The 21,586-nt window shown below is 36.6% G+C and overlaps 1 protein-coding gene across 1 annotated transcript in view; it reads left to right on the top strand.

The window, feature by feature from the left end:
* Positions 1–299: 299 nt before the first annotated feature.
* The window catches only part of TMEM30A (transmembrane protein 30A), a 64,423-nt gene continuing 43,136 nt past the window's right edge, over positions 300–21,586 (top strand). The window contains exon 1 of the mRNA XM_077162246.1: positions 300–847. Within this exon, the coding sequence (XP_077018361.1) occupies positions 611–847 (237 nt within the window). The 5' untranslated portion in view covers positions 300–610. The remainder of the gene's footprint in view (positions 848–21,586) is intronic.

The following is a 21,586-nucleotide window of genomic DNA, read 5'->3' as shown; positions in this document are numbered from 1 at the left end:
AGGACTCCCTTCAGATCAGGTAAGGAAGTGAAGAAAACCTGGCCAGCGCCGAGGCCATCAGAAAGACCTCCTGTCAGCAGTTCCGGGACTGTCAAAGACTGTTCAGGCAGGCGGATAAAACTTCAGACCCTAAGAACAGCTGTCGCCACGAAAACAAAACCTACCGCCACGAAAACATAACCAAGTGGACCGAATACGCACCTACAACGCAGGCTCCGAGGTCTTTTCGCCCCGCCCCTCTCTGAGCTGCGCACGCGCTAACGTATATTCACGCTCTGGGGGGCTGAGCCTCTCACTTTGTCGTCACAGGGCAGATGATCAGGGTGCGTCCGCCTTTTCCTTCCCCCTTCTTACCTTCTTCCCCTACCCCCTCCCCTTGTCCCTTCCTCTTCTCCCTCCTTCCTCTCACCCTCCCCTTGGCGTCCTCAGTCTACTCCCGCTTCCGGTCAGCGGCTGTCTGCGGAAGGGTGTCCCGCCTCTTCCGCTTCTTCAGCGGAGGTGGAGGTAGCGGCGGCGGCGGCTGTGGCGCCTGCGCGTCTCTTGTCAGGTTTGGCAGGCGCGTACCCTTGGCGGTCCACTTGCGCATCGCGGGTCTGCTCCCTGGGGATCGATGGCGATGAATTATAACGCGAAGGATGAAGTGGACGGTGGGCCCCCGGGTGCTCCCGGGGTCACGGCAAAGAACCGGAGACCGGATAACACGGCCTTCAAACAGCAACGGCTGCCCGCCTGGCAGCCTATCCTTACGGCGGGTACGGTGTTACCTACGTTCTTCATCATCGGCCTCATCTTTATCCCCATTGGCATCGGTATCTTCGTCACCTCCAACAACATCCGGGAGATCGAGGTGAGGGGCCGGACGGCGGTGGGAGTTGGCGTAGCTTGGGACCCGAGCCCTCGCCTCTGTCCCACTCTCCAGTTCTCGGGAGGTTGACAGGCAGAACCCACCCCTCCCCACGCCTTCCCTCTTTCCTTTGTGTGTGTGTTTCTTTCTCTTTCTGCGGGTTTCCTGAATTTGCAGTTTTGCCCAACTTAACTCCTCGCTATTTATTAGAGATGGGATGAATGTTTATGCAGAAGGCGGGCAAGGTGAAGAACGCTCTTTCAGTGCACGGTTTGTGTGGTTCCTTGAGGATTAGGGAGTTTATTCAAGGGAGGTAAAGAGGAAAGTGGGGGAAAAGACGTTACATCTGGATCTAACCCCGATGTAATTAACGCGGATGGTATTGTTACCTGTGTAGGCGCTTCCCAGGACATAGAGATTAACACCTTGGCCATTGTTGGGAAAAGGACCATAGAGGTATTGATGATTTTTTATGTAAAAAAGTTAAGTCATATGTGCCAGGTCACGCATTAGGACAGATGGCCGAAGAGTGTTCAGTACCTTTCATTTTGAGCTAATTAGATGTATTTGAATGTAGGGCGTGATGCAAGTAGAATGTAACTTGAAACTTCAGTTCCGGTTTTGGGTTTAGGCTGTTTATTAATTATCAGGCCATAAACTAGTCCTGGTCTTATTCTGGATGTTTAAGTTTTACAAAACGAGCCAAAGACTACACTCGAGGAATAAGTGGTGCACTGACTACTTGACATTTTATTGGTACCGTGTTGTATTATATGCTAGAGAAACTTGTATGGGGGAAGCCTCTTTATTTCTGTCAGAGCAGCAGTAACAGTATCTTCATCCATCTGCTGTGGTAAAGGTGGGTGGATACTAGAATGTAAATACTTTGCATAGGTGTCCATTATTAAACCTTAGTTCATCCTCTTTTCTTGCATATTTGAGGATATTTCTATCTTATTCCAGACAGGTTGGGACTGGTATTAAGGTCTCGATTTATTTTTCTAATTTTTAAAAATATTTTTAAACTTATCAAAGTGATTTATTAGATCTTTCAGAATAATTTTAATTTCAACTACTGGAGTAGGAATAAAGATTCCAATTTTCTAGTTTAATTTACAGTATTAATATATAAATATAATAAAATAATATATACATATAATAAAATATGAGATCAGTTTATTTGTAAAATTGTACAGTGCTTCTGTGTTAATAACAGTATTTGGGATGGTATCTATAGCATAGCTTAAGTAGTTTTTAAAATGTTTTACTAAAATCCGTTTTCAGTTATTAAACTGAAAGTTGGATAAAGTGTCTTAGTATATTTTTTGATGTGTATTTTTATCATTTTATTCTTCTGATAGTCCTGCAAATATAGTACTTCTTGCCTTCCCAGACACACTAGGATCACACATGATATCCGACATAGGCAAAGCAGTGTAATGAAAAGACCATGGACTTTAGTCTGGAGTCAAATGGAGCTGGGTTAAAGTTCCAGCTCAGCCATTAAGTTACTTTGGAAAATTCACTTAGTGTCTCTGAGCCACAGTGTCCTCATCTGTAAAATAAGTAAAGGAATGCATATCTTGCAAAATGTGACAGAAACCATAAAGGTAAGATGCCTGACAACTTTATACAAAAAATTCTTACTGTAATTATAATGATAATCAGGAGATGAAAATTGGTGTTATAGAGGTTGAGATTTGCCATTAAGCTGGGTTACGAGTAGGTTAAGTAGGAAAAAATAATTTCTTAATGTGAGGAATAAAGATATTAAGATGAAAGGTAACAGTAATTTGGAATTTTACATAAATGATTATTAACTTATGTTAATATTTAGTATACTTTGAAAATAAATATTTACTTTCTTTAAAAATTTTTGTACTCAAATAAGATATGGCTATTCACACTAAGTAGTGGGAGAAATGGAGATGTGTAAAATAATTCTCATGTGTAAGTCTGATTTCAAATTGCCTTGAGAGTCTGCAGCACTTGATCTGGTTAAAAGGGTAATGAAATTAGAGTTGAAGTCTCAGCTCACTCACTCACCAGTCTGTGATTAGGCACGTTTTTCTTTATTTGAAGAAAGAACAAATTCAGACTAGATGATCTGCAAGATACTGTTCAAATTTAAATATTCCATTACTTCCAACTTACATGTGATTTCTTGCTTTTTTTTTTTTTGAACTTTTTTTATGGTATAGTATAATATATATACAAAGCCAAGAAATGAAAAAGCAATAGTTTTCAAAGCACTCTTCAAAAAGTGATTATAGGATAGTCACAGATTTGACATGGGCTACCATACAATCCTCTCATGTTTTTCCTTCTAGCTGCTCCAGAATATAGGAGGCTAGAGGGCTTACATACTTTTTTTATCATCACAGTTGCCTTTTTTCCTTCTTTTTTTGTGGACAATAACATATATACAAAAAAGCTGTGAATTTCCAAGCATAGCATCACAATTAGTTGTAGAACATATTTCAGACTATAACATGGGTTACAATTTCACAATTTCGGGTTTTTACTTCTAGCTGCTCTAAAATACTGAAGACTAAAGGAGATATCAATTTAATGATTCAGCATTCATATTCATTTAAGTCCTATCTTCTATTTATAACTCCACCATCAGTGATTTCTTTTTTAATGTTGCATTTTCAAATTGTATCACTGTTGGAACCAGAGAAAATGAAAATTAGGGATGATTAGAAATTTTGTATAAACATTGATGTATGGTTATGCAGTTAGCATCCATCTTTGTTTTTTTTTAAATTGAGTGTTAACAAATATGTTAATGAAATATTCTGAATTGTATGTGGAGTTGGTAGAAAAACTTGGGGAGCTTTACCAATATACACATGCTTGTTTCCTCCTCCTTGCCACCCTTTGTTAACAGTAGTTTAGACTGAACTGTGTTGAGATTATTAAAAATAATTGGGTAATGAGAAGTTTTTGCCAACATTTCTCTTCCTGACTAGAAATTGCCCACACCTTTTTAGTTTATTTCTTTATTTTTCAAATTTTTTTAAAACTTCATTGCAATATTAGATGAAATTACTGAGGTGAAGGAGACTTGTCAAATCAAAATGCTTTTGGGATATATCTTAAGGTACTACTACCTGAAATACAAACTTTTTAGATGTAAGAATCAATTGGTTCTGTACCTGATTCCCAGAAATGTTTTACTGAAAATTTACTACTCTTGTAAAGTGACTTAAATTCCCTTGAAAAGGGTATAAAAAAGAAAAAAGTAGTTTTACATTTTAATGCTTGTACTTGACAACATTCTCTCCCTTTATGTATCTTAGTTGGTTTTTTCAGTCTTCCATAATCTGAATAAATGAAGCTATTAGAAAACTATGGTTGTTAATTTTATTATTCATATGAAAATATTTGAAATATTTAATATTTTCATTTAGCAGAAAATCAAGCTTACAAAGGTAATGTTTTCCTAGCGTGATGTCCTTTTTGGTGATGTGGAGATATTAATTGAATGGACCTCAATTGAAAAAAGTAGAGAGTGAGGTTATTCTTTTATAAAGCCTTTTATCAGTGTGAAGTTATATAAAGTTTTAAATTAATGATTAGAATAATATGAGAACATTTTTTTGGAGTAATCTGGAGAGTTAATTTTTAAATTACACATTTACTTCAAATTAACATTTCCACAAGTGTTCCAAGATTTGTTTTTATGCAGTCTTAATGGATTAGCTGATGCACCTTCCCTCCACCATTTGATCTTACTTCACTTACATGCCCCCTCAATTATCTCATCCTGGTTATTTCCTGTTTCCCCAATCTCTGAAAAAAATATGTTTTTGTCTATTGTTATTCCTTTGTAATTGGATTCTTAAGATTGTAAGATTCATAAGAAGAGGAAAAGTCCCTTCTGCTTTTAGTAATTTTACTAAAATTATTGCTATATTTAGCCCTTAGCTAAGAGTCAAAGAAAAAGAATAGTTGTTTTATAGAAATGATTGTTAAAGATAAGGCACTTTGTATTAAGAAGTGGGATTATTTTAATATTCCAACTGTTGTAGTTGCCTAGAATCTGAATTGAAAATTAAGATGCTTTTGGTGTAGAGTTTTGTTTCTCAAGTAACTTTAGTTACTAAGCATACTGTTTTGTACTTCGTGGAGCTAAGAATTGTTTTATGGATGAACATTTGCATTCAATTTGATGATAGGGAACAATAATTTTAAACCCAGATTATGTGAAATGTTATCACCCCAAAAAAGAATTCCATTCTTCTCTTTAGTAGATCTGTATTATGAAAAAAAAAATGTACTAAAGTTTTATTCTGAAATTCGTCAGTAAAAATTTGTGCAAATTTGTTTTTTTCATTATATAAGAACCTAATTTAGGGCCGACCATGGTAACTTAGCAGGCAGAGTTCTCGCCTGCCTTGCCAGAGACCCAGGTTCGATTCCCAGTGCCTGCCCATTCCAAAAAAAAAAAAAAGTCCCTCCTTTATACCCTTGATTTTATCTCTTGTTCCTCAAAGCCTATAATATTTACTAGTTTGTCCTCTATAGAAGATTAGAGTTTTAAAAAAACATAGTGGCAAATTTAGCGTTTGTTATAAAAATGGTTTTGTTCAGTGCACACATTATCATCATCAATAATCACTCAAGATAGGTATAATAATGATCTTTGGTAACTGCTTGTGTTCTACTGTCTTTGTACCAATTTAGTAGCTATAAAATACCTTAGCTAAATTTATCATTATTCTTGGCTCAGGTGAAATCATTCTTCATTTCTTTGTCATAGTCAGAGTGTAAGCAACCTAAAGAAAGGTGCTTTTGAAATTTTTACTTTACCTTTTGTTTTCATCTGAGCCCCCCCCTGGAAAGGGCTATAGGTCAATTCTTTAATGTGGAATATCAGTTCAAGGGGGTACTTAAAATGCCATTTTTAATTTAATCTGGTTAGTACTTAAATGATTTACCTTATTACTCAGCATTTTGTTGAGAGACCTTTAGGTCTTATATTGATCTCCTTTAAGGCTGATTTACATTCAGAAATGGAAGTTTTCCAGTACTTCTGTACCTTGTAAAAATTACACGTCCTTCAAATTCCTCCTTTCCCACTGCATTAAATTCAGAATCTTTCTTAGGACTAGGATGTATTTTTAGAATTGCCAAGGAGAAATGCCAGTTTGATTTAGGGGAACAATTAGAATAGTAGCAAAAACAAAGCTGAGAAATATTAGTCAAACTAATCTACTCATCCACATCTATTGTCCTGTTTTGCTTCTGGTTCTTTGTCTTTTGGATAGAAGATAATGGGCAGTTATCCAGCCTATCATTGTATTCTGCACTGTGCCTTGCATGCTTTTGACATTCAATAAGCATTAATTTTTAAAAATAAGGTAACTGTAGATCCTCTTCTTGGTAGCACCTTTCTAAGATAAGTGATGAACTATGAACTTTAGGATAAACTTTGTTTTTTGATTGCGCCACCCAACAGAATTTATTACAATCTGGACGTTAAGTCAGGCCATCCTTGAATTTTAGTTGAAAAAGAACATAATTGTTATTTGAGGGTAAAAAATCACAGGTTGGGCGATGTAATGGTGGCTCAGTGGCCGAATTCTTTCCTGCCAAGCAGGAGAACCGGGTTCAATTCCAGGAGCCTGCCCATGCCAAAAAAAAAAAAAATCACAACTTGATTTAAATTTTTTTGGGGGGGGGGGGCGGCACGGGCAGGCTCCAGGAATCAAACCCGGGTCTCTGGCCAAATTCTACCACTTGAGCCACCGTTGATTGATTAAAATTTATCAAAAGTTTTAATTAATGTTGGGCATTTTCTGTATACAAATGCTGCTCTGGGATAGTGGGAGATAGAAAAATGTTTAAGAACAGGACCCTTTTCTCTCCCTCTCCCTCTCCTTCTCCCTGTCCCCTTCTTGTTGCTTTCTGTAGAAACAGAGCTCGAAGGATATTAAGGAATGATGAGAAGGAGAGAGAGAGAAAGGAAGAAAAGAAAGACAGACACAAATGGGTTCAGGGGGTCTGAAGCTTAAATCTACATCAGACATCAGACAACTTTATTCTCAACCAGATCTTAGTTATATACCACAGGATGTCAATAGATATGCAGGTATTTCCTGAGGGAGCAAGATTCTTATCTCACAGTGTTCTTCATACTTAACATAACTGTTTTGGGTAAACATTCTCGTCCTCCCAGACTGCTCTACATAACAATCGCCACAGTTTACCGCTGCCATCCCGAGGCCAGCAGCTTGCAACAAATTCTGTAGGTCTTGCTTTAAACTCTTGGCTTCTACACCTTCTCCCTCCTACTTCCTTCCCTCCCTCTAAAGGGAGGGCCCCCTCTTCTTAAGGAGCCTGGAATTTGGGGGAGGGGGACAAGATAAGACATACACTTTTAAAAGAAAAACTAAGTAGTAGTAGGTAAGTGGCCCATACAGAATATACATAGTAGTTAGAAGGAAGACAAGATCATACCTGTTTCTAATGACCACAGAAAACTTTGTGATGGAAGTTAGCTTTGAATTGGACCTTGAAGCATAGTTAGCATTTCTAAACAGAACGTATGGGTGCATTCTAAGAAAAGAGATTAATATGAGCAAAGAAGTAGTGACAGAGATAAAAAAAAATGTATAGAGAAACTAGGAATAAGGACATATAAGCTAGTTGTCAATAGTTGTGGCTATTTGATAACAATGTATTACACCAAGAAGCAGTATGATAGGAACAATATATATCAGTTAAGATTGTGTTCAGCTATGAGTAATTAAGATTTTCATTCTCATATGAAATCCCTTAAAAACACAGTACAGCACTTGTGTGGAGGCTGTTTTGAGTCCTCACTCTGTCTGGCTTACTACCCTGCCATTCATTCTAAGGGATTGGTTCTCATGCCCATGGTCCCGGATGGAGGCTAGAGCTCCAACTACCACATCCTTTTTCAGGCATTATGAAGATTCTTGGAAGCTGCCACATACCACCTCCACATAGTAACAAGTTCACACTAGCTAGAAGAGAGGCTGGGAAATTTAGTCTTTATTCAGATAGCAAAATTGTCAGCTAGTAGTTGAGAGTATTATACTGTGAAAGAAAGGTAGAACAGAAATTGGGGTGGGGGGTTGCTAGCAGTGTCTTCAACACAGGGTTATAAGATGATTTATCTGGAGGTGCTATGGTATGTCACCTGGTTGGAAACTGGGCTATTTAGATGTGAGGGGCTAATAGTTTAGATGATGAATTATTGATTGCATTGTTATATTTAATATATTGAGTTGAAGTTGACTTCATAATCAGACATGTTATGTGTTGCTTTTATATGTGAGAAGCAAATCAGGTATATGGCTTTGCTGCTAAGTTGTTTTGTTTTAACAAATTTATGCAAGAAATATTAAATATCATCACCTTCCTCTTGTTATCTCCAATTTCTCCCTTTTTCCATCTCTACTTAGCATATAAATGTGTTCTAATTTATCCTCTTTTAAAAAAATGAAAACATCCTATCTTGATTGTTTCCTCATAATAATAAAAATATTAATAATGGTTAACAAGTTTTGAGTGTTTACTCTCATAATTTTTCATACATTGTATCAGTTTATGCAGTGACACTTACAAGGGCATTGTTATTATTCTCCTGATTATTTTTTTGTTAAGGAAATTGAATCTATGTAAGTAGTTTTCCTATCATCACAAGGCTGGGATTCATACATGAGCACACTGACCTCTTGTTTTGTTTCCTTGAATGTTTATCTATAGTTGTCTTTTCTACACAGTCTGTTTGAAAAGAGGGTTCCACACTTGTTACCCATTCCCTCCCCCCCATTTAACTCCTTGTTTCACTGCATTTATTTTTTGACCAACCGTTCTGCCTTTCCTAAAGGATGGAAATTATTTCTGTATGCCAAATCTATGTCACTATTTTCTCCTGGATTTTAGCCTGCCTCTCCGGCTCCTCTTAATCTCCACCTGGCTCTCTTTTTTTGCTTACCTGTTGGTGATCCTCAGTGGTCTGTCTTAAGCCCCTTTCCCTTCTCTTTCTTTACTTTTCTTATCCCTGACAGTGACTTCAGCTGCCACCTACTGTTGATGAATCCTCAATCTCCTTAGCTTAGAATACTACTGAGTTCCTAATCTCTTTGGAATCCCTCATTTGAAGTATGTTAAATGGTTGAAAATGCTATTAAGAAAAATAAAGGATGGAAGGGTAATAGGGACAGTTGAGGGATGGTTAGCAATTTTAATTAGGGTTATCAGGGAGGAATTTAGTAAATTGGTATTTGAGTAAAGAATTAAGAGGTGAGGAAATGACTGATACTGACACTTGAGAGAAGAATGTTCCAGGCAGTATAAATAGTAAGAGCAAAGGTCCTGAGGAGTATGTTTAGTAGGATGTTTAAGGAACAGCACAGAGGCCAGGGGGACTAGAGTAGAGTGAAGAGTGGGAAGAACAGTAGAAGACGACGTTAGAGAGGTAAAGTAACAAGGTACATGTTACATGGGCCTTTAAAAGGTAAGCCATTGCAAGAACTTTGGCTTCTATATTTAGTGTAATGGAGGCTACTGAAAGGCTTTGCATAGAAAGGTGACATTATATCACTTATGGTTAAAATAGTAATTATGACCATAATATACAGAATATTGCTAAGGAAAGTAGGGAAACCATTTTAGAGACTGTTGAAATAATTCAGCTAGGAGATAATGGTAGTTACAGTAGAATGGTTTCAGTGGTGGGTGAAAAGCAATTAGGCTTAGGTATATTATGAAGGTAGAGCTGATAGAATTTTCTGATGCATTGGATGTGTGGGTGTGAGAGAAAGTGAAGAGGAGTCAAAGACAAATTCAAGATATTTTGGTCTGTGTTGGAAGGATGGAGTTGTCATTTATCAAAATGAGAAGACTTCAGGAGGAGATTTTTGAGTGATAGTAGGGGATTGGGAAGTTGGAAGCAGAATAGAAGTTCAGTATTTGACTTGATAGGTTTGAGATGCCTTTTAGATATCCAATCTGGAAATGTTAAATAGGCAATCGAATATATAATTTAGAGTTCAAGGGGAAGGTTGAGGCTGGAATTACACATTTTGATGGTTAATAAGTGTGTTAGTTTCTGGATGCTGCTGTAACAGATTACTATAAATGTAATGGCTTAAAAGAACAGAAATCTATCAGGGCCAAGCCCCCTCTATTCCATTCCTTGCTACTTCCAGATTTTGGTAGCTACCCTGGTACTCCTGGGCTTGTGGCTACATCACTTCAATCTGATGCTTTCTTCACATTGCCTTCTTTCACCTGTCTTCTTTGTGTAGCTCACCCATACAGTTCAGGATAAACTCCTTGTCTCAAGATCCTTAAATCCATCAGCAAAGACCTTTTTTCTCCCTCAAATGATGTGATATTCTCAGGTTTTGAGAATTAGGATATGCAATGATTATTTTATGGGCCGCTGTTTAACCCACTGCACAGTCAGCATAGATGCTGTATATAAGGGCATTAGGTTAGGATGGAAACAGGAGAATGATTACATGTTTTTTTATTTAAAAAAAGGTAGAGATGGCCCAAAGACAGCTCTAAGTCACTCCGGTATGTAGAGGTTGGGGAGATAAGGAAAAACTAGCAACAGAGAAAGAGAACAGGAGGTGAGGTAGGAGAAAAGCAGGAAGAATGTGGTGTTCTGGAAATCAGTTTTGAGGAAGAAGGTGCGAACAACCGTGTCACATAATGTTGATGATTCACGTAGGAGGGAAATTGAGAGCTGGCAATAGATTTAGCAACACGAGGAACATCTGTGAGCCTCACTGATGGTGTGTACCGCTATCCACATCATTTTTCAAGCCTCTGGAAATCAGCCTAAACTTCTTATTTCACTCTGTCTCTCAACATTAAGTTCTATACATTCTGCTTTTTCTGAATTTTGTGAATCTGCTTTCTCTTTTCCATTACCACTCTGCTTTTTTAAAAAAAATAACTTTTGGGCAGGCCATGGTGGCTCAGAAAGCAGAGTTCTTGCCAGCCATGTTGGAGACTAGGGTTTGTTTCCCAGTGCCTACCCAAGGAAAAAAAAATCTTTTATTTTGAAATAATTTCAAGGAGAGTTTAAAAAATAATACGAACCTTACACAGAGAACTCCAATATACTCCCATTTTCCTAAGTATCCACATCCACCATTTTAAATGTTTTTCTACCTTTGCTATATCATTCTCTCATCTATTTATCTATGTATCTATTTTCTGAACAGTTGAGAGCAAGTTGCATACCTCATACTCCTTGAAAACAATAGTTCCATACACATTTCTGTGAACAAAGATATTCAATTAGATAATCACCTTAAGTGCACTACATTGATAGAAAGCTTGCATTCTGTATTCCGTTTCTTATGTCCCAGTAATGACCCTTTTTTGACCCTTTTAGCCTTGATTCTTAAGATCCTGCCCAATATCATGTATTGTATTTAATTGTTATCATTTTACTTTTTCTTTTAGTTCTGAAATATACATTAAAAATCTAAATCTTCCTATCCCATCCTCTCCCACACATACCATTCAGTGAGATTAATCACATTCACAATGTTGCAGTACCCTCATTACCATCTACTTTTAGAACTTTCCCTTCACACCAAATAGAGACCCTACGTTCATTTTGTATTAACTCCTCATTGCCCCCCATCCCTGGTAGCCTGTTCTGTATTTTCTGTTTCTGTGAATTTGCATACTCTCTGAAACTTTTTTTTTATTACCTTCGGGCTTAAATTTATCCTAAATTTATAACAATCTCTTTTGCTTTGATACCAACTTATAACTTCAGTAGCATACATAATGTTCATATACCTCTTCAACCCCCAACTCTAAGTGATTTTGTCACAAATTACATATTTATGTTATGATTCTGAAACCACTGATTTCTCATTTTCTGTATTTGCCTTTTAGATTTTTACTTCCTGTAGGAGGTAAAAAGTGGAGTTACAAATAAAAAATACAATAGCACTAGAATTTATATTTACCCATGTCTTTATCAGTGATCTTTATTTCTTCATATGACGTCTGTCAATTTTCTAGTATCCTTTCCTTTCAAACTGCAGACCTCTCTTTGACATTTTGTGGAGGGCTGATCTAGAGGGGATCAAGTCTCTCAGCTTTTATCTGAGAATGTCATTTTAATTCCTCCCTCAATTTTGAAAGTTAGTTTTGCTGGATATGAAATCTTTGTTGGTAGTTTTTTATATTTAGCACTTTAAATATTTCTTCCCACTACTTTCTTGTCTCTTTGGTTTCTGTTGAGAAATTGGCACTTACTCTTTTTGAGGATCCCTTGTATTTGACCCCTTCCTTTTCTCTTATGACTTTCAGAATTCTCTCTGTCCTTGGGCATTTGACAGTTTGATTATTACATGCTTCTGTGTAAGCTTGAGTTTATTCTGTTTGGAGTTCTTGGATGTGTGTATTCAGATCTTTCATTAAATTTGGGGAGTTTGCAGTCATTATTTCTTTGCGTATTCTCTCTCCCCCTTTCTTCTCTTTCTTGGACTTCCATAATGCACATATTGGTACAGTTGATGGTGTCCCTTAAGTTCTTCAGACTCTATTTACTTCTCTTCATCCTTTCGTCTTCCTTCTTTTCATAATAGATGATATCATTTGTCTTATCTTCAAGTGCCCTGATTCTTTCTTGTGCCAGCTCCAGTCTGCCATTGAACCATTGTAGGGATTTTGGAATTTCTCTTAGTGAGGTCTTCAGCACAGGTTCCTTCTCATAATTTCTCTCTATTTACATTCTCTTTGTGTTTGTCAATCATTTTCCTGATTTCCTTTAGCTATTTGTCCATGCTTTCCTTTAGCTCTTTGACCATATTCAAGACCTGTGTTGGTTTGAAGCTGTTATGTACCCTGGAAAAGCCGTGTCATTTTTCCTGATCCAACCTTGTGGGGTCAGCTATGTTTCCTTTGATCCTGATTCAGTATTTGAGGGGTGAAAACTTTCATTGGATTGTTTCTTTGGAGATATGTCACGCCCACTTGTGGGTGATTAGATATGTGATTCCACCCATTCAAAGGTGGATCTTGATAAGTTTATTGTAGTCCTTTAAAAGAGGAAACATTTTGGAGAAAGCTCAGGGCCAACAAGAGACCCAGAGGTTTGGAGATGCAGAAAGAAAATGTCCTGGGATAAGCTGTTTGAAACCAGAAGCCAAAGGACCAGCAAATGCCAGCCCCATGCCTTCCCAGCTGACAGATGTATTCTGGACCAATCAGCCTTTTTTTAAATTTTCTTTTTTTTTTCCCATTTATTTATTTATTTGTTTATTGACCAACCAAAACCACATACGAACATGAACATTCTTAACATACAAACATTCCATATAAGGTGTACAATCATTGGCTCTCAGTATCATCACATAGTATATTCATCATCATGATCATTTTTCAGAACATTTCCATCACTCCAGAAAAAGAAATTAAAAGAAAAAAAACTCATACCTACCATACCCTTTACTCTTCCTTCTCACTGACTACTAGTATTTCCATCTACCCAATATATTTTAACCTTTGTTCCCCCTATTTTTTTTCCTATACCACTTACCACTACCTTTCATTGATTACTAGTGTTTCAATCTACTCAATTTATTTTAACATTTGTTCCCCCTGTTATTTATTTTTAATCCATATTTTTTACTCATCTGTCCACAGTGTAGATAAAAGGAGCATCAGATGCAAGATTTTCACAATCACACAGTGACACTGCGAAAGTTCTATCATACATTCATCTTCAAAAAACGTGACTACTGGAACATGGCACTACAGTTTCAGGCACTTCCCTCTAGCCTCTACTGCACCTTAAACTAAAAAGTGTATAACTATATAATGGGTAAGAATAATGTCCAAGATAACCTCTCGACTCTGTTTGAAATCTCTCGGTCACTGACGCTTTATTTTGTCTTATTTCTGTCTTCCCCCTTTTGGTCTAGAAGGTTTTCTCAATCACTTGGTGCTGCATCCCAGCTCATTCTAGGATTTCTGTCCCACACTGCCAGGGAGGTTTACACCCCTGGAAGTCATATTCCACACAGAGAGGGAGAAGGCAATGAGTTTGCTTGCCATGTTGGCTGAGAGAGAGAGAGGCCACAACTGAGCAACAAAAAAGGTTCTCTAGGGGTAACTCTTAGGCCTAATTTTAAGTAGGATTAGCCTATCCTTTGCAGGGATAAGTTTCATATGAATAAACCCCAAGTCAGTCAGCCTTTTTTGAGTCAAGGTGGCTTTTCCTGAATGTCTTAGCTTGGACATTTCTGTAGCCTGAGAACTGTAAACTTGTAACTTAATAAATTCCCTTTTTAAAAGCTGTTCCATTTCTGGGGTAATGCATTTTGGCAGTTTTAACAAACCAAAACAGGATCATTTTTAAAAAGTCTTTATCTGGAATGTCCCATGTCTGAGCCTGTTTATTGGTGGTTTTCAATGCTTTATCTTCTTCTTTGCCTGGGCCATCACTTCTTTCTTTGTATGTCTTGTAATCTTTTTTTGAAACCTGGACATTTTGATATTTTAATGTGTTGTTGCTGAAATTTAAACTCTGAGGCATCTGTTTCTTAAAATTCTATCTAGCTTATATCCGGATAGTATTATGACAGAGCTTTCCTTGAATGACAGAAGCTAAGGGGAGAGAGAGGGAAGGAGAGAATAACATGTTCTTAAATTTAGTCCATTCCTGTGGGTGTAAACCCATTGTAAGTAAAAACTTTTGGTGAGGTTACTTCAGTTAAGAAGATCTGGCCCACCTCAATCAGGAGGGGTCTTTTTTTTTTTTTCATATTTTTGTTGAGAAAATCTTCACACACATACATTCCATACATAGTGTACAATTAGTGGCTCACCGTATCATCACATAGTTGTATATTCATCACCATGATCACTTTTTAGAAATTTGCATCACTCCAGAAAAAGAAAAATCTCATACGTACCATACACCTTACCCCTCCCTCTCATTGATAACCAGCATTTCCATCTAGCCAATTTATTTTACCCTTTGCCATCCCTATTTATTTATTTATTTATTTTGTTTCACATAATATAATTTTAATAAGGCAAGGAATCAGGTAATTTAGGCAATATTCTTTAATAATATATGCATATGTAATTAAACTGTTTTTAATTATGATTAACAGAAATTTCAGGGTTGGGATTACCTCTGGGGAGAGGCAGAGCAATGGGTCAGGGAGATGCAGACAGGAAGTTTCAGTGTTAATGATAATATTCTTAGGTAAGATGCTACAAAATACATAAAATATATGTAAATAAATTACATATATCTAAAACCTTTTTTGTTAGTTAGAAGTGTAAACTCTTGCTAAATAGAGGTCATATTCTAGATTATACTGAAAGAAATTCTTTTAATTTCATGGTTGGGGTTGTTCCAGGATACTGGGGAAAAAATTATTTTAAAATAAAATAGCAAAACATAATTTTTAATCAAACAAATTATTACTATGTTGATAAGTGAAACTACTTGTTTAATTCAACTGTAAGGGAAAATACTACTTATGCAAAATGCACATTTCTTTATCCGTATCTTTAGCATCATGAAGACAAAAACAGCTCTATGTACTTTTTTGTTTTAACTTTTTTTGTTGTATAAGATAACATATATACAAAGCAAAGAAAGAAAAAAGCAATGGTTTTCAAAGCACCCTTCAACAAGTAGTTATAGGACTGATCCCAGAGTTTGTCGTGGGCTACCATACATCATCTCAGATTTTTCCTTCTAGCTGCTCCAGAATATAGGAGGCTAGAAGTCATTTTTTTAAATCATCACAATTGATTTTTTCTTTTTTGTGAAAAATAACATATATACAGAAAGCAGTAAATTTGAAGCTAAGCGCAACAATTTGTTGTAGAACTGATTCCAGAGTTTGGTATGGGATACAATTCCATAATTTTAGGTTTTTACTTCTAACTGCTCTAAGATACTGGAGACTAAAAGAAATATTAATTTAATGATTCAGCAATCATATTCATTTGTTAAACCCTACGTTCTCTTTATAACTCCATCACCTTTGATCTTTCTGTCCCACTTTTTAGGGGTATTTGGGCAATGGCCATTCTAACTTCTTCATGTTGGAAAGGGCTGTCAACGATATGAGGTAGAGAGATGGAGCAAGCTGATGTTTAGAGAGGCTGGGCCCACTGGATTTCAGGACTTACCTGGTCCAGGGACCTATCTGGAGGCTTTAGGTTTCTGGAAAGTCATCCTAGTACCTTATTTACTTTTTTTAATCCATATTTTTTACTCATCTGTCCATACCCTGCTTATAAGAAGCATCAGACACAGGTTTTCACAATCAGACAGAGTATTAGTTAGGGTTCTCTAGAGAAACAGAATCAACAGAAAAATATTCGTAAATATAAAATTTATAAAAATGTCTCACTTAACTGTGGGAACGTAGAGTCCACAATCTGTAGGGCAGGCTGTGAAGCTGACGATTCTGATGGAGGGTCTGGACAAACTCCACAGGAGAGGCTCACTGGCTGACGCAGGAGCCCTCTTCTGAATCCTCCTTAAAAGGCTTCCAGTGATTAAATTAAGCATTACTCATTGCAGAAGGCACACCCCTTGGCTTATTACAAATGAAGTCAGCTGTGGATGCAGCCAAAATGCTCATAATTTAATTCTATGAAATGTTCTCATAGCAGCCATCACTTGCCCAACCAGACAAACATACTACCACCTGGCCAAGTTGACACGTGAACCTGACCATGATATGCAGTCACATTGTAGATGTTATATCTGTACAGTTGTCTGCAAGAATCTAGGCTACTGGAATACAGCTCAGCAGTTTCAGATACTTCCCTCTAGCCGTTCCAGTACACCATAAACTAAGAAGGGATTTCTATGTAACACATAAAACTAACTCCTAGGATAATCTCTTAACTCTGATTGAAATCTCACAGCCACTGAAACTTTTAATTTTGTCTCATTTCTCTCTTCCCCCGTTTGGTCAAGAAGGTTTTCTAAATCTCTTGATATTGGATCCCAGCTTATCCTGGGCTATTTGCTTTCATGTTTCCACGAAAACTGACACCCCTGGGAGTCACGTCCCATATAGAAGGGAGGGCAGTGGGTTCATCTGTTGAGCTGGCCTGGAGAGGGAGTTCACATCTGAGCCACAAAAACGGTTCTCTGGGTATAACTCTTAGGCCTAATTTTAAATAGGCTTAGCCTAGCCTTTGTAGGAATAAACTTCATAGGGGTGAACCCCAAGATCTCGGCCCATTAATTTGATTGTCCCCACTGCTTCCGTGAATATCAGTCATTCTCCAAATAGGGAAGTAGAACATTTCCTCCCTTCTCCCATTACCCCTAAGGGACATAGCAAACACTTATTTATTCACTGCCCAGATCACTCTGAGATTTATCAGGGCATCACACTAACCTGGACAAACCAACAAAATCTCATGCACTATTCAAGATTTAGTGTACTTAACAGCGTTCAACTAAACTAACCATACAAGCTAAATTAGGAAATACACTACACAAAAATTTAAATTTTGCACCAAGTAAATATTTCTCCCTTTAGTCTCATACGGAAGTTGAAGTTTTAAAATATGGATGATATCATCCTTTATGCAGTCTTCTGATATACCTTAGTCCTATCCATATCAGCTTCGTTCATATCTCTAGTTGAAGTCTGATCACTTTTTCAACTTTTTAAATAGTTCCTGTGTGGGGTACCGCTGACTTTCATAGCTTAGAGCTCTAACTCTGAGTCTCAGGTGTCACATAAATACCCGAAGTTTCTGGGAAAGACCATGTTATATATAAACATGTATTTTATATACAAAAAATCCATTCCTTAATTGTTGTACCCTCAGGCCACCTCCATTCATTGTGCATCAGAACACTGCCACTAAAAACACCAGTATGCAAATATCCATTTGTGACCCACTCTCGGTTCCTCCAGGTATACACTGAACACTGGGTTTCAGGATCATATGGCAAACCTACCTTTAGCCTCCTGTGGAACCACCACACTGCCCTCCTAGTGGATGCACCCCTCAATTCCCTACAACAGTGAATAGGTACATCTCTTTCTCCACATTTTCTCTAGCACTTGTTTCTCTCTGTTCATTTTTAAACAGTTTTATTCATTTGTTGTACAATCCAGCCTAAGTGTATAGACAAACCTTTGCCACCATACTCTATCTGAAGACATTTCCCTTTTCTTCCACAAATAATGCATACATCTTTCCAAATCCCCCCAGTCTGTTGACGTTTAGTTTTGGTATAATGCCTTCGTTAATTTAGTGAAAGCATATTACAAAGTAACTGTTAACCATAGACCCTTACTTACATTAATTGTACTTTTTCCCATATATCATCTATTTTTAACACCCTGCAATACTTACATTCATTTGTTCTTCCTCATGCAAAAGCATTTTTTAATTTGTACATTTTCTCACTATCATTGTCCACTCTAGGCATTCCTAAATTATACTGTCTTAGTCTTTATCCTCTATCTTTCCTTTTGGTTTCATATGTGCCCCCTTCCCCCTGCCCTTCTCCCTCTATGCTTACATTCAGCTTCATTCAGTGTAAATATGTAGTTGTTCTATAGTCAGGTAGTATTATGCTGTCCATTTCTTATTTTTCACAATCAGTCCTGTTGCAGTCTATTCCTTCAACACCAATTGCTCAATCTCCACCCTATTTCTAGCTCCTGATAACCTGTGTTCTTAAATTCTCCAAGTTCACTCATTAATGTTAGTTATATCAGTGAGATCATACAGTATTTGTCCTTTTGTTTTTGGCTAATTTCCTTCAGCATAATGTCCTCAAGGTCCATTCACATTGTTATATGCTTCATGACTTTATTCTCTTACAGCTGCATAATAGTCCATCATATGTATATACCACAGCTTGTTTAGCCACTCATCTGTTGATGAACAGTTGGTCTGTTTCCATCTCTTGGCAATTGTAAATAATGCTGCTGTAAACATAGGTGTGCAACTGTCCGTTTGTGTCCTTGTCCTCATGCCCTCTGAATAGGTGGGATTGCTGGATCATATGGCAGTTCTATACTTAGCTTCCTGAGGAACTGCCAAACTGCCTTCTGCCTGGTTGTACCATTTTACATTCTCACCAACAGTGGATATATTTGCCTCTTTCTCCACATCCTCTCCAGTACTTGTCGTTTTCTGTTTTTTTTGATAATGGCCATTCTAGTGGCTGTGAGATGATATTTCATTGTGGTTTTGATTTGCATTTCCTTAATAGCCACTGAAGTTGAATCTCTCTTCATGTGCCTTTTAGCCATTTGTATATCCTCTTCTGAAAAGTGTCTGTTCATGTCTTTTGCCCATTTTTTAGTTGGGTTATTTGTCTTTTTGTTGTTGAGTTGAAGAATCTCTTCATATGTTCTGGATACTAAACTGTTATCTGATACATAGTTTCCAAATATTGTCCCCCATTGTGTAGGCAGCCTTTTTACTTTCTTGACAAAGTTCTTTGATGTACATAAGTATTTAATTTTGAGGAGTTCCCATTTCTTTCTTTCTTTCTTCAGTGCTCATACTTTGGGTGTAAGATCTAGGAAACCGCCTATTACAAGTTTTATAAGATATTTCCCTACATTTTCTTCTAAAAGTTTTGTCGTCTTAGCTGTAGTGTTTAGGTCTTTGATCCATTTAGATTAATTTTTGTATAAGGTGTGAGATATGGATCCTTTTTTCATTCTTTTGCATATGGATGTCCAGTTTTCAAAGCACCATTTATTGAAGTGGCTGCTGTGTGTCCCATGTGAGTTGGCTTTGACAACCTTATCAAAGATCAGTTGTCCATAGATGAAAGGGTCTATATCTGAACACTGTATTTGATTCCATTGGTCAATATATCTTTCTTTATGCTAGTGCCATGCTGTTTTGACCACTGTAGCTTCATACTATGTTTTAAAGTCAGGTAGTATGAGACCTCCCATTTCAGTTTTCTTTCTCAAGATATTTTTAGCTATTTGGGGCACCCTGCCTTTCCAGTAAGTTGGTTATTGGTTTTTCTATTTCTGCAAAGTAATTTTTTTGGATTTTAATTGGTATTGTATGAATCTATAAATAGTTTGGGTAGAATTGAAATCTTAACTATATTTAGTCTTCCAGTCCATGAACACAATATGCCTTTCCATTTATTTAGTTCTTCCATGATTTCTTTTAGTAATTGCTTGTATTTTCTACGTTTAGGTCTTTTGTATCCTTACTTAAATTTATTTCTAATATTTTATTCTTCTGGTTGCTATTGTAAGTGGATTTTTTTTCTTGATTTCCTCCTTAGATTGCTCATTACTACTTATTGAAATACTGCTGATTTTTCGGTGTTGATTTTGTACCCTGCCACTTTGCTGTACTCATTTATTAGCTCAAGGAACTTTGCTGTGGACATTATTGAAAACATGGAAAGTTGCAGTGTAGTTTACTGGAAAGTGGAAGCTTAGTAGTTAGGCACATCCGATTCCATCTCATTACAGCTGTTTGATCTTGGACAGTCAATTAACCTCTGAATCTCAGTTTCCTCATCTGTAAAGACTAAGAACAATTCTGGCATGCAGTAGTCATTTGGGGAATAATAGCTGTTTTTGCTATTGTAGACTGTTCTTCAAAGACTGGATTTGCTATTGTAAACTATTCTTCAAAGACAGTTTGCAATTATATATTACCTTATTCATTAATTTATCATTTCCAAATGTGAGGTTATGATTTACCGATAAAATTATAAGTATAAACCTTATGGTTCTCACTAGAATATTCTATAAAAACATATAACAAATCATATGACCTGTAGAATGCTTTCAGGATATAAATGTTTGAACTTTTACTGTAGCTAAAAATTTAAAACAATACTTTTGATTATTCTTTTTGAACTGATCTTCAGAAATAAAATGATCTTGAGTGACTGAGTTTTGTAAGAATTCATTTCAGTTGTTGACTTTTTTGAGTCTCTAAATTAAATATGAATGTTCATTTTACCCCTTCCGCCTTTCTAATGATCATTGTTTTTTAGAGCAGTTATGTTAATCTGCTGTTCTGTTTATCTTTTTTAGGCATTTTTCTAAATTGATTAAAAATATATAAAAGGAAGCATTTAAAATACATATTTTTAAATGTTGTTTAGTACTTCAGGATAGTCAGCTGCCCTTTTTTACTTTTCCCACTTTCTTCATAATCCATACCCACCTTCTCACACACCATACAATCCATCCAAAATATACAATCCGTGATTAACAGTATTATCACATAGTTGTGCATTCATCACTGTGGTTATTCTTAGAACATTTGCATTACTCCAAAAAACAGAAATAAAAAGAAAAAAGAAAACCCCAAACATCCCATACTCCTTACCTCCTCCCTCTTACTAACCACTGGTATTGCTCTCTACCCAATTTTGAGACATTTTTCTCTTTTCTTTTTTTTGCACTCTACCCGATTTTAAGACATACAATAAATGTACGTTAATTCAGTGTAGTATTGTCATATATATATATATATGTCAGTGGAACAGAATAAAACATCCAGAAGTAGATCCATGCAAATTCAGGCAGCTGACTTTTTTTTTTTTTTTGCAATGTAGTGTTATTATATTATATACAGTCATTATCAAAGATCGTGGTTACTGGATTACAGTCCAGTAACTTCAGGTATTTCCTTCTGACTATTCTAAAATGTTAGACGCTAAACAGAAATATACATATAATAGTTAGTAGTCACAGTCATTTGTTAAATTTT

Source organism: Tamandua tetradactyla, chromosome 5 (assembly GCF_023851605.1).
Source record: "Tamandua tetradactyla isolate mTamTet1 chromosome 5, mTamTet1.pri, whole genome shotgun sequence".
Lineage (NCBI taxonomy): Eukaryota > Metazoa > Chordata > Mammalia > Pilosa > Myrmecophagidae > Tamandua > Tamandua tetradactyla.
The sequence above is the reverse complement of the archived record's forward strand: the minus strand, read 5'-3'. Positions and strand labels throughout refer to the sequence as shown.